Raw genomic sequence first — 12,211 nt, forward strand, 5'->3', positions numbered from 1 at the left:
ATTTAACCAGGAAAACAAACAAAAACGATGGAGAAAATGTAAATTTAAGTTGAGGGCAAAATCGTAACTTGGCTGTGAGAAAAAAAACCTTATGGCAAAACTGTAAATTTAAACGGGGCAAAATCGTAAATTTGAACCGATGGCAAATTTGGAATTTTTAGCTGGGAGGAAAAGCGTAAATTTATTTTTATGTGGCGGTAAAAATATAATTTTGAACTGATGGCAAAATTGTAATTTTAAGGGGAAAAAACTAATGTAAAACTGTAAATTTAAACGGAGCAAATGGTAAATTTGAACCCTGGGCAAAATTTATATTTTTAACTGGGAATAAAAGCGTAAATTTATTTTTAAGTGGAGGGTAAAATCATAATTTTAAACTCATGGCAAAAACGTAAATTTAAAGCGGGATAAAATCGTAAATTTATTAGACCAATATAAGAATGCCAGGCAGCTGCCTGACACTATTCTCTTTGCCGCCTTTATGAGCTAATAGATGACCATCACCGCCAATTTCATCCAATTGTTGAAAACCACCATTCCCACACCTTTAGTTTGTATACATTGAATATTGAATAATAAGAATAAGAATAAAAATAAAAATAAAATTAAAGGTACAATAAAAACAATAATAAATGTACCATAAAAAAATTTATAGGTGGAGAAAAGCAAACATTAAAATACGTGATAAGAAGCTTCCACATTAATACCTTTTTCAATAATGGTAAATTTGGATTACTAAATTTGAATGAGTGTCACTATAGTATCATTATAGTATCATCGTGTTATTAATAAAACTATCCGATCATATTCATATCCATTAAGCAATAATACTTATACATCATTTTAGGAAAAACACAATAAATTTAGAAAAAAAAAAACCCTTATAATATTTAAACCTATAACCTACTAGTCATAAGCCTTATTCCACCAATAAAATGCCATTGAGCTACAATACCATTCCACGTTAATACCTAACTCACAAAATTGACATGTTTGTCATGCTAAATTTATTATTATTTGTTTTTTAGTTCTCAATGAAGTGGGAAGCTACGGAGAAAAGAATATCCACCCATCGATGAGTGTTGTCGGATCACGCGCACTCTCTCTTCTCCTTCCTCTTCAACCACCACACGCTTTCTCTATTCTTCTTTCCTCTTTTTCCACAGTTACTGCTTCCAAAATTTACTTTAATTATGCTTCTATAGTTTATTTATATGCTTGCCATCCAATATGCCAAAGCATTTCATAAATTATCATTTCTGATTCTTCACGTTTTCCCCGTGATCTTAGATGCTTATATATCATATATCACGGTGAGTGAGTTTTCGTCATCGTTTCGATAGGTTCCGAGACGATCACCCGCCTAATATTCAGTGATTTTAATTTATTTAGCAAACTGTAAGTTGTGAATTCAACATGCCGTTTAGTTGGAAGACTAAGACCCTGTGTAATGGGGCGTTTTTTTTAAAAAAAATTCAAAAAAAACGCTTGAAAACGCCCATGTACCATTACATGGGGCGTTTTTTTAAGCAAAAAATCAAAAAATGCCCCTTTAGCGTTTTATAAACCACGCCCAACACCCTTTGCCTTTGTCCAATCAGATTTCATCCCCCTTGTCCTATCCAATAAGATTTTTTCTTTTTTTTTTCTTTTTTTTATTTAATGCCCCAATAATGCCCAATAATGCCCCATCCCCACTACACCCATTTTTCTAAAACGCCCAATAATGCCCCTTTGCTGACTGGACCGCCACGTGGCGTAAAATGCCCACACTTGGGGGCATTATTTTCCCCTTCCACTACACATGGTCTAAGACGAGACGTAATAGGTTTTCTAAATTTGTTGCTGACCATTTTCAGTTACCGAAACGTCGTCGTTCTATGGTTGTCGAAACCGGTTTTCCTACTTCTCTTATTGATCTTTACGTTAGGCATCGCGGCACGTTTGGAAAGTCATCTGATAAGAAACAGAAGGGGATTGATTCACCGAATTATTTGTCCTCTGGTTCGTTGAGCAGTTCATCATCAAGTGATTTGGATTATAGACCATCTGTCGCTGCGAGTGACAAATATAGTAAAACTGAAGCAGAATTAAGCGTTGGAATGAGGAAATTGAATCCGGTATTGGTGGTTGTGTTGAAGGTTTTGTTTATGATGGTATTGGTCTTTGGAACCAAGACGTTTACTATCGCGATCACTCTGTTTGCTTCTTTGCTGTTGTTCCTGGAATCGAGGAGTAAGCGGTTTTTGGGGAGACCAGTTTGCAGTCAAGTGTTGGAGATTGAAGAACAAGTCGAATTAAGGCAGAAAGAATTAGATGAAGTTACAAGTGAGGTTTTGATTGAAACCCGGGGTAAGAGTTCTCGAAGAGCTATGATGAAATCAAGGATCAAGAAACTCGTACCCAAGAAACTTCGCATTCGCAAGCCTTCCATTGATTCAAAGCAGGAAATATGTTGCGAGTTCAAGGAAGAAGAAACAGGACGACGATCTTCATCATCCATTTTGTCGAGTGAAACGGAGTGTGATGATGGGAAATCGGGAACCAATGTACAGCGGAATTCTGATTGTTTGGTTCTGTTTTTGATTGTTCTGGTTGGATTGCTCGAAGGGCGGGTTTTTGCGCTTGTGATTGCGTTATCTTGGTGCTTGTTGTTGAAGTTACAATGGAGAAATGTAAAGTTTTTCATCTCCCCAATCTCCTCAAGTTAGATTAATTTGTTGTTTTTTGGTGTCAAAATGTTCTTGACTTGTGCACAAGTTAATATAAGGAATATAAATATGCATGATTCTTGATTAAATGTTGATTAGGGATCTATGGTTAACCTTTTAGTCACATTTCAAAATCCAAATTGATTGGGGAAGACCGTAAAATACGATGTTAATATGGGGTATAAAATTATAGTATTTGCACAAACTCTTTGGGTCATAGTCACTCCTGGTTGGTTCCAACTTTTGCAAGTTTTAAGGTTTAAGGTTTAAGGTTCATGAACCTATAATAAGAGACCGGTGAGAAAACTTTTCTTTGATTGTGATGTGGTTTTGGCTATGATTTGGACAACCTCGTGGTTGTCAAAACGTGTTGAGAGGGACACATGCACCAAGACAAAATAGGTGGTAATAACATTAACGATGCATAGTATGGAATGGAACCCTTAGGGTTCTATTGCGCCACCGCTGCGCCATATGTGTGTCACTTCAACCAAGGGGCTCTATTATCTCCTTTCAATAAATCCTACGGTATGGAATAGAGTAGGCGATGGAGAGGGTGAAACCCGAGTGCTAATGTGTTTATATTGTGTGTTGTTATTGCGTTTTAGGCGATTATGTACTTTGAATGTGATAACTATGAGAAATTGTGGTTTTGCAGGTTCGCTTAAATCGGTGAAGTTAGAGTGCTTGGAGATGAAGCGGAACACCAGAGGATGATAATCAAGGTACATCACGTTGATCGGGAGTTGTTTCGATTTGAAAAATAACTTGGAAGTGCAAGAAACGTGAAAGAATAAAGTCCAGGGACTGTTTTGGTCATTTAATGAAAGTCAATGTTATGAAGGAGATGGAATGTGCAATGCTCGACGTAGGTTACGGCTGATAAAACGTAACTTACGGCCAGCCCATGCAAGCTAAAAAGATCCTGGAACAATATTCCGTAACCTACGGTTTGGATCGGTAGGCTACAGTAGGAGTTATAAGGTTTTAACAGAAAAGATGTCCCGTAACCTACGGACAGCGGACCGTAGGCTACGGCGGGGTTGGCTGGGACGCGCATTGTTGACTTTTCAAAGATTAAAAGAGTTTTTTCCAAACCCTAATTTATTATGTATCTCTTGCATGATTTGGAAGGCACATATAGCACACTTTTGGGCAATCTTCACTTATCATCATCATAATTCTTTTCATATCAACCATATCGAAGATGCAATCATCCGTTCAAGCTTTTGAAGATCAAATCACCGAGATGAGCCTCTAATTTTCTAGTGGTTTCCTCTGGGTGGAGGATTCTTGTAAGTAGACAATTTTATGTGTTTTTTATTGTGTTTGAACTTGGTAATCTAAGCATTCGATGCTTTTTATCATTTGATTTGATTGATTGAATTGTAAACGATTGAATTTGTTTGACCTTAGTTCTTATTCATTCAACTCCCGCGAATTCTAGTAATTAGAAAATATTCGATAAGGCTTAGGGTTGGTAATTTTAATTAATTATTTATATGATAACCTTCCGTTGTTTTGCAATCGAAGTAAGTAATCTTTAGATAATCACATCGATCAATTGAGTTATGCAATCATGTCTATTTGATTGTATCAATCAAACACATAATTGAAGTCTATTTTGAATCTGAAATCCGGAGGAACCATTGTTTTCTCCTATTGTTACAATTTTGTTTTAATTAGTTTTTCGTTAAATCAAACAACCGATTTTACATTTTTGTAATTAGTTCCTTTATACTTAATCAACAACGCTTTCCACCATACTCCTCTTGTTCGATACCCTATTTACACTATGTACATAGTTATTTAGGTTTTGCATGACACTAACGACAGTCATCAAAATGGCGCCGTTGCCGGGGAGTCGTGGGCAAAGTGTTTTGTTTTAAGTTTTTTTAGAAAAAATAGTTAAAAATTAAAAAATAGAGTTTATTTCGTTTTGTTTAGAATTACGTGTAGTTTCTTGTCTGTTTTTGTGCAGGTGAATTCGTACGTATGCATCATACCAGAAAGTCCGGAAAGTCTTCGCCATTAGTATTTTATCCGGAAATTGAGAGAACAGTTCAGAAGACCCGAGTAATTCATTCAGAGAACATGGTACTGCATTCACCAATACGGACACTTAAATCAACGAAGAACTTAGGAAATCCGGATAAGCCAGTTGCAAACCCGCTTCCACAATCCCAATTCTCACCAACTCCTACTCAACCTTCATCGAACACAGTTAGCCCATCTGAACCAGTACCTCAATCCATCCAATCCACTACTCAAATTCCACCCATTCCACCACCACCATTTCCCAATATAGACAACATGCCACCAGTGCCAAACAAATCATCATCTTCCCAACAACCACCCTTCACCCAACCGGCTACCACTCAATACTCCTTGCCATATGTGAGGATAGTTCATGATGAGAACCATATTCCACTGAACCAGAGTCTACCCATTAACTCATCAACCACATCTCTCATACCAAATCAACACCCACATTACCAATCATCTCAACCACAACCTTTCTCATTTAAGACTTTGATGTTTGATCAAAGGGATGATTCAGGGGAATATGGTGATGGATTTGAGGAATTTGAGAGTTATGTGGGGGAATCAAGGCAGTAGACAGGTGGTGAATATGGGTTATTTTGAGAGGTATAGCACGGGGTTTGGATTTGCAGGAAGAGGGAATCAGGATACATCTGCGTATCAACAACACGGTCATCCACCTGATCCGGTTAACCAGCAACCAGTGAATGCAAGACCTATAAACGTTCCAATACCACCACCGGTACATCAAATGTTGGCCCAACAAAGACCACTCCTGTAAGGATCTACACAAAAATGTCCTAAAAACACTCTGTAAGTGAAAACCCGAACCCCTAAAATCCTAATTTTCATGAAAAATCAAGAAAATCAAAATTTTCTAAGTTGGTCGCGGGCCGCGAACGATCCAAGGGGGATCTACGCGGGTTGCGACAGCTATGCAGATCACCGGATAAGCTTTAGGGCCACCTGTCGCACACGTGGCAGGTCTAGGGGTTGACACGGCAACCTTAGCCGTAGCTAGGGTGGCCTTCATGGGTCGCGAAGGATGTCCTTCAGGTCTACGTGGGCCGCGAGAGACCCAGATTTCAGCTATAAATTGTACGTTGCCTGGCCTTTCTTCTGTGTTCGAAAATCTCTTTTAAAAACATCAAATTTAGCTTAAAATCGTGTGTTTAAGTGTCGAGACGCTGCTACGATCAAAGGGTAATAACTAGATCACTGCTACGATATAATGTCCGATCGATTGAAACCGATCCGATGGATGTTTAAGTGCTGCCTGAAGTAGGGCTATACTTTGTCATTCGTCGTGAGGGTTTTGATTTCGTGAAGTTATCATAAACGTTGTATTAAGTTACTAACCTAGCTTCGTTTGCATTATTTAACTAGGTTACTAGGCTTAATCAATAGGCGGACTCTGTCCAGTGAAACTTGCAAAGTGGGTCATTCTGTTTTTACAAAACTACTTTGTAAAGCCCTAAATGTTTTCTAGTTATAATTACAGGGATTAAGTCTTTGCAAATCTTTAATTACTGGCAGTAAGTGGGGGTATTGTGCATACTACTACTGATTTATCACTTTTAGGTGGGCGAACCTAATTAGTGATATGTCCACAGTCATAGATCCGGTCGAGTGACAACTGGACCAGATAATTAATAGATAGGAGCAAATGTAAAAACTCTTAATACTGTGATTTATAACAATGTGTCGGTTTACACCAATTGAATGACTCGCCAATATTTCTCCGCTGATAAAATCTTTTTAAACATGTTTCAGGTTATTTACTGTGAACCAGGGAAAAGTGCCACGTAGCACTCCGGCTTGGATAAGTTGGCTCAGTAAATAAATAAACATGCTTTTGTAATCAGAGAATTTTCTAGTGAAATTCCTTTGTTGTAAATTACGGGGTTTGTCCCAAAATAAAATAAATGGGTGTTTTTAGTTTAAACGATCCTGTTAAAACTTTCCGCTGCCAATTTAAACACCAATACCACGGGTTTTCAGTCCCACGGCTTCCGAACCGGGAAACTGGGTCGGGGCCGTGACAGAAAAAGGTGGTATCATAGCCACTGATTTAAGCCAATTAAGTATTTGAAAAATACTTAATTTTTTAAATTGCCCTTCTGTGATTTTGTGAAAATTTAATTTAAGAAATAAAATTTTAACTTGAAATTTTGTGTGTTTCCTTATGTGTAACTAACAGCATGAATGAACTGTCGGAGGCACTCTGAAACTTTACAATCCATACGACTGATATGGATACAACAGGAACCCAGTCTGGCTATCAGGCAGATACCGAGGAGCCACTAGTGTTTCAGGCCCAGCCTCAGGAGAAACCCAAACCTAAAAAGAGAAGAAGACTTCTGGACTAGAAGCGAGGACGAATGAAGAAGCCCGCTACCCAAAAGGTGAAAAAGACGGAGGATCCAAAGGGAAAAAAAAAGGAAGTAGGGGAGAGCTCTGGTCAAGCCCAAGAGTTGCCACCTTGGGAAGAATTGGATAAAAAACTTGCAAACTGTGAACTCATCGGACCTGCTGACGAAACCCTTTTCAATTTCCTCACCCAATCAGAACTTCCAACTAATTTGGAACCTGGTATTCCAGACCCTCTTGTCAACCCTCAACCTTTTACAGGGCAATTAGAAGAATGGTGGACGAGCGACTGGCATTTTCAAAATTTTATGAACAATCCAAGTGTTTACTTTCCCCAGTTTGATACTGAACCTGCACCTTTCCCACCTATGAGCTTGGAAAACGTTGCTAAATTACGCCGCTACTGCGAGGAACTGGTGGATGCGGGAAATCAAATTCGGGAAGTGGGGGAAAACATCACGTGGAAGTACGACAAGAGGGAGCGTCGTTTTTGAAAAAGCCAGTTAACCATAGTTGAAAATTTTGTATAATATTAATATGTGAAAAAAATATAAAAATAAATATACATATATATATATATATAATAATGATAATAGTAAACTGCCATTTTGGTCCCTGAGGTTTGGTCACTTTTGCCATTTTAGTCCAAATCTCAAACTTTTTAAATCTGGGTCCCTGTAGTTTCACTTTTATTGCCATTTTAGTCCAAAAATAAAATCACCTGTTATTTAGCTATTAAAATCTAATTATTTTGTCTTTTTCAGCAGGGGCAAAATAGTCCATCTGAATTTAATATAACATATTATTAATTAAATTAATTATTTTAAATTCTTTTACCCCATAAATGGTTAGGAGATATATCTTCCCCCATAACTTCATTTCCCCAAATTATCTTCCCCCAAAATTGTCACACCCCCAAAATCCACCTGCGGAGTATCACCGCTTGAGAGCGTGACTGACCAGGATCAAGCCACCAATCATATAGAACAATATATATAGTAAAAGTAACTGCCATTAAACCAAACCAAATCCATATGAAAGGTGATTCAAAACATAAGTAAGATATCACTGTTTAGCGGAAGCGTCTAAATAAAACCCATCATAATAAAGTATCAAATGTCATAAGTGTTTATCAAGACAATCATGATCCAAGTCCACAACGACCAGCTCCTCCCTGTGCAAGCTCCATGTATCTAACAACCTGCAAGGCATGTAACAGAGGATCAACAACTAGTTGAGCGAGTTCACAGATAGTAAATGCGTAATAGTAAGTTCGTTTGTAACATGTGGCTCTACTGGGCCGATAGTACGTTCTATTGGTGGGGGCTTCCCATGTTGTATAACCACTAGACTATTCGTAACCATAAGTGTTCTACATATCTCGAGAACAGTAACACGTACAAGTTTACGTAGGTTTTACGTAAGTATCCTTCACAACCGAGGATAGGGGTACGCGGGGGTTTACGTAGGTTTTACGTAAGTGCCTGACACAACCGAGGCAGTAGTGAGTATAAGTTCACGTAGGTTTTACGTGAGTGTCCTTCGCAACCTGAGGACAGTGAGCAATACAAGTATACGTAGGTTTTACGTATGTGTCCTGCACAACCGAGGACGATGGTATGGTAGTCTAGTAATAGTGTATGTACGAATCTAGCCAATCTCATTCCTTCAATCCCATTCCCAAGCCCTTGGGAATCCAATGCCTTAGTAAGGGTGTGAACTCACCTTGATTTGCTCGGTATGCTATGCTCTAGGGTTTAACAATTGTCTAAGTCCATTACACAAGACCTTGTGTTGATTCTAGAGAAAATGTGGAATCGAAAGTGATGAATAGCTTGCCAATGATGATGTGATGATTGCCAGAGAGAACCAAAGAAATGAAAGTACGTGCTTGGATTTTTGTGAGAGGTTTAGTGAATGATTTAGGGTTAAGTATGATTTAGGTTTCACTAATAACTCTTTACACCCTTTATTATTATATTTTACAATAGTGCACCATCTCAAACAATTTCACAGTTTCACCACCAAGTTTATATATTTGTCAAGTCTTTCAATATTTAACAAACAATCATATCATGCACAATCACACAATACAATTCAATGCATCAAAGCGTATACAATTCCATAGCAACTAATTGTGCAAATAAACAACTAAACAATAAATGAACGTGCAATAAATGCGAAATAGAAATCTTGGAAATTCGAGTTGTCACATTATCCCCAACTTAAAAGAAATTTCGTCCCGAAATTTAGCATGCGGTTACTGAGGAAACTAGGTAAGTTGTATCGTTTACTGGTTTTCCTGGGGTGTCACATCATCCCCCCGTTGATTTGGAATTTCGTCCCGAAATTCCGCAGTAGGAGCTTCAGCCTCAGTAGTAGTTGCATTGGTTTCGAATAACTGGGGGTACTTTTCTGTTATCTGGTCTTCGCGTTCCTAGGTGTACTCTGGGCCACATTTGGAGTTCCAACGAACTCGAACAAGAGGGATTCTCTTGTTTTTGAGGACCTTAACATCCCGGTCCGTGATTTCAACTGGCTCCTCGACGAACTGCAACCGCTCGTCGATAGTGAGTTCCTTAAAAGGAACTATGAGGGTCTCATCTGACAGGCACTTCTTTAGATTCGACACGTGAAATACATTGTGAACTGCACCGAGTTCAGCTGGTAGGTTTAGCTTGTAGGCCACTTTGCCTATTTTCTCAATGATCTCGAACGGTCCGACATACCGCGGATTTAGTTTGCCCCGTTTGCCAAAACAAACCACACCCTTCCAGGGTGAGACTTTAAGTAAAACCCGGTCCCCGACCTGAAATTCCAAAGGCTTCCTACGCTTGTCCGCGTAGGCTTTCTGACGGTCGCGTGCTGCCGCCATGAGTTGTCGTATCTGTGCAATCTTTCCCGTGGCGTCCACTACAATCTCTGGACCCGTGATCTGACTATCCCCCACCTCTGCCCAACAGAGAGGTGACCGGCATTTACGTCCGTACAATGCCTCGAATGGAGCAGCTTGTATGCTGGTGTGATAACTGTTATTATACGAAAACTCCACCAAAGGGAGATGCTTTTCCCAGCCGTTGCCGAAATCAATAACACATGCCCGAAGCATGTCTTCAAGAGTCTGGATCGTTCGCTCAGACTGCCCATCCGTCTGAGGATGATATGCTGTGCTCATGTCTAATCGTGAGCCAAAAGATTTGTGCATCGCTTGCCATAGCTCTGACATGAATCGTGCATCCCGATCCGAAATGATGGAGGTGGGCACCCCGTGCCTCGAAACAACTTCTTTAAGATAAACGTCTGCGAGAGTGGAGAACTTATCCGTTTCCTTAATAGCCAGGAAGTGTGCAGACTTGGTGAGTCAATCCACGATCACCCATATAGTATCATTCTCACGCTGGATCTGGGTAGGCCTGTAACAAAATCCATGGAAATTTCTTCCCATTTCCATTGCGGTATCTTGGGCTGCTGAAGTAGGCCCGCTGGTTTCTGATACTCCACTTTGACTTTTACACACGTCAAACATTTGCCGACGTAAGTTGCTATGTGGGCCTTCATGCTAGGCCACCAATATGTAGTTCTGATGTCGTGATACATTTTATCCGAACCTGGATGTATCGAGTAGCAAGACTTATGAGCTTCATCCATCACAAGTTCTCGTAAACCGCCGTATAGTGGGACCCAAATGCGTCCTGTTACATAGTAGGCGCCGTCTTCCTTTTGTTCTAATCGTTGCCTTGAGCCGCGTAAGGCTTCAGCCTTTACGTTTTCTGGTTTCAATGCTTCCACCTGAGCATCTCGTATTTGTGCAGGAAGATCAGACTGAATAGTGAGCTGCAAAGCACGTACCCGCCTAGGTAAAGTATCTTTTCGACTGAGAGCGTCAGCCACAACATTGGCTTTGCCTGGATGGTACTTGATGGCGCATTCGTAATCATTAAGCAGCTCGACCCATCGTCGTTGACGCATATTCAATTCCTTCTGCTTGAAGATATGCTCGAGACTCCTGTGATCGGTGTAAATTGTGCACTTGGTACCGTACAGGTAATGTCGCCATATCTTAAGCGCGAAAACAACAGCTCCCAGCTCTAAATCGTGCGTCGTGTAGTTCCGTTCATGAACTTTGAGTTGACGAGAAGCGTAGGCAATAACTTTATCCCGCTGCATCAATACACAACCAAGCCCCTGTATCGATGCGTCACAATAGACCATAAAATCATCCGTGCCCTCTGGCAATGAGAGAATAGGTGCGCTGCATAATCTATCCTTCAGGTACTGAAAAGCGGTTTCCTGGGAGTCTCCCCAGCGGTAGGTGACACCCTTCTATGTCAGCATTGTAAGCGGCTGTGCGATCTTGGAGAAGTCTTTAATGAATCGTCTGTAATACCCCGCCAAACCCAAGAATTGGCGTATTTCCGTTGGTGTACGCGGTGCTGGCCAGTTCCGTATCGAATCTACCTTGGATGGATCGACATGAATCCCATCCCTGTTCACCACATGGCCTAAGAAGTGGACTTCACGAAGCCAGAAGTCGCATTTTGAAAACTTGGCGTACAGTTGTTCCTTTCGAAGAAGTTCCAAGATAAGACGTAAGTGCTGCTCGTGTTCCTCCTGACTCTTGGAGTAGATCAGAATGTCGTCGATGAAAACAATGACGAACTTGTCAAGATAGGGTTTGCACACCCTGTTCGTAAGATCCATGAAAACTGCAGGCGCGTTGGTAAGCCCGAATGGCATGACAAGAAACTCGTAATGACCGTAGCGAGTTCTGAATGCTGTCTTGGAGACGTCCTCATCCCGGACTCTCAGCTGATGATACCCTGACCTTAGATCAATCTTGGAATAGTAACTCGACCCTTGCAACTGGTCGAATAAGTCGTCAATGCGTGGAAGAGGATAGCGGTTCTTCACTGTGACCTTGTTCAGTTCGCGGTAGTCTATGCACATCCTGAAAGTGCCATCCTTCTTTTTCACGAATAGTACTGGAGCTCCCCAAGGCGAAGAGCTTGGACGAATGAAGCCCTTATCCAAGAGCTCTTGTAGTTGCTTAGACAGTTCCTCCAGTTCAGTTGGAGCTAAACGATACG

General features: G+C 40.2%; 2 protein-coding genes across 4 annotated transcripts; both read left to right on the forward strand.

The window, feature by feature from the left end:
* The first annotated feature begins 1,080 nt into the window (after positions 1 to 1,080).
* Positions 1,081 to 4,168, forward strand: LOC110872642. 3 transcript variants are annotated; one of them, XM_035976636.1, is made up of 3 exons: positions 1,081 to 2,675; positions 3,370 to 3,436; positions 3,846 to 4,167. In XM_035976636.1, exons 1-2 carry the CDS (start codon positions 1,764 to 1,766, stop codon positions 3,385 to 3,387), a joined length of 930 nt encoding a protein of 309 aa, XP_035832529.1. In that variant the 5' UTR covers positions 1,081 to 1,763; the 3' UTR covers positions 3,388 to 3,436; positions 3,846 to 4,167. The 3 variants fall into 3 exon arrangements, with proteins under 3 accessions (XP_035832529.1, XP_021977178.1, XP_021977177.1); XM_022121486.2 differs by lacking the exons at positions 3,370 to 3,436; positions 3,846 to 4,167 and having other exon boundaries at positions 1,085 to 1,442; positions 1,817 to 2,800; XM_022121485.2 differs by having other exon boundaries at positions 1,086 to 2,675; positions 3,370 to 4,168.
* A 637-nt stretch (positions 4,169 to 4,805) lies between these two features.
* On the forward strand, positions 4,806 to 5,330 carry LOC110869872 (vegetative cell wall protein gp1-like). Its single transcript, XM_022119076.1, has one exon. It carries the CDS (start codon positions 4,806 to 4,808, stop codon positions 5,328 to 5,330), a length of 525 nt encoding a protein of 174 aa, XP_021974768.1.
* Positions 5,331 to 12,211: the final 6,881 nt, after the last annotated feature.

The sequence above is a fragment of the Helianthus annuus genome, chromosome 8, assembly GCF_002127325.2.
Source record: "Helianthus annuus cultivar XRQ/B chromosome 8, HanXRQr2.0-SUNRISE, whole genome shotgun sequence".
In the NCBI taxonomy this organism is placed as follows: Eukaryota; Viridiplantae; Streptophyta; class Magnoliopsida; order Asterales; family Asteraceae; genus Helianthus; species Helianthus annuus.

Excerpts from the sequence above, each read along its gene's own strand:
- LOC110872642 (XM_035976636.1), top strand. The coding sequence starts at position 1,764 with ATGCCCACACTTGGGGGCATTATTTTCCCCTTCCACTACACATGGTCT.
- LOC110869872 (XM_022119076.1), top strand. The coding sequence starts at position 4,806 with ATGGTACTGCATTCACCAATACGGACACTTAAATCAACGAAGAACTTA.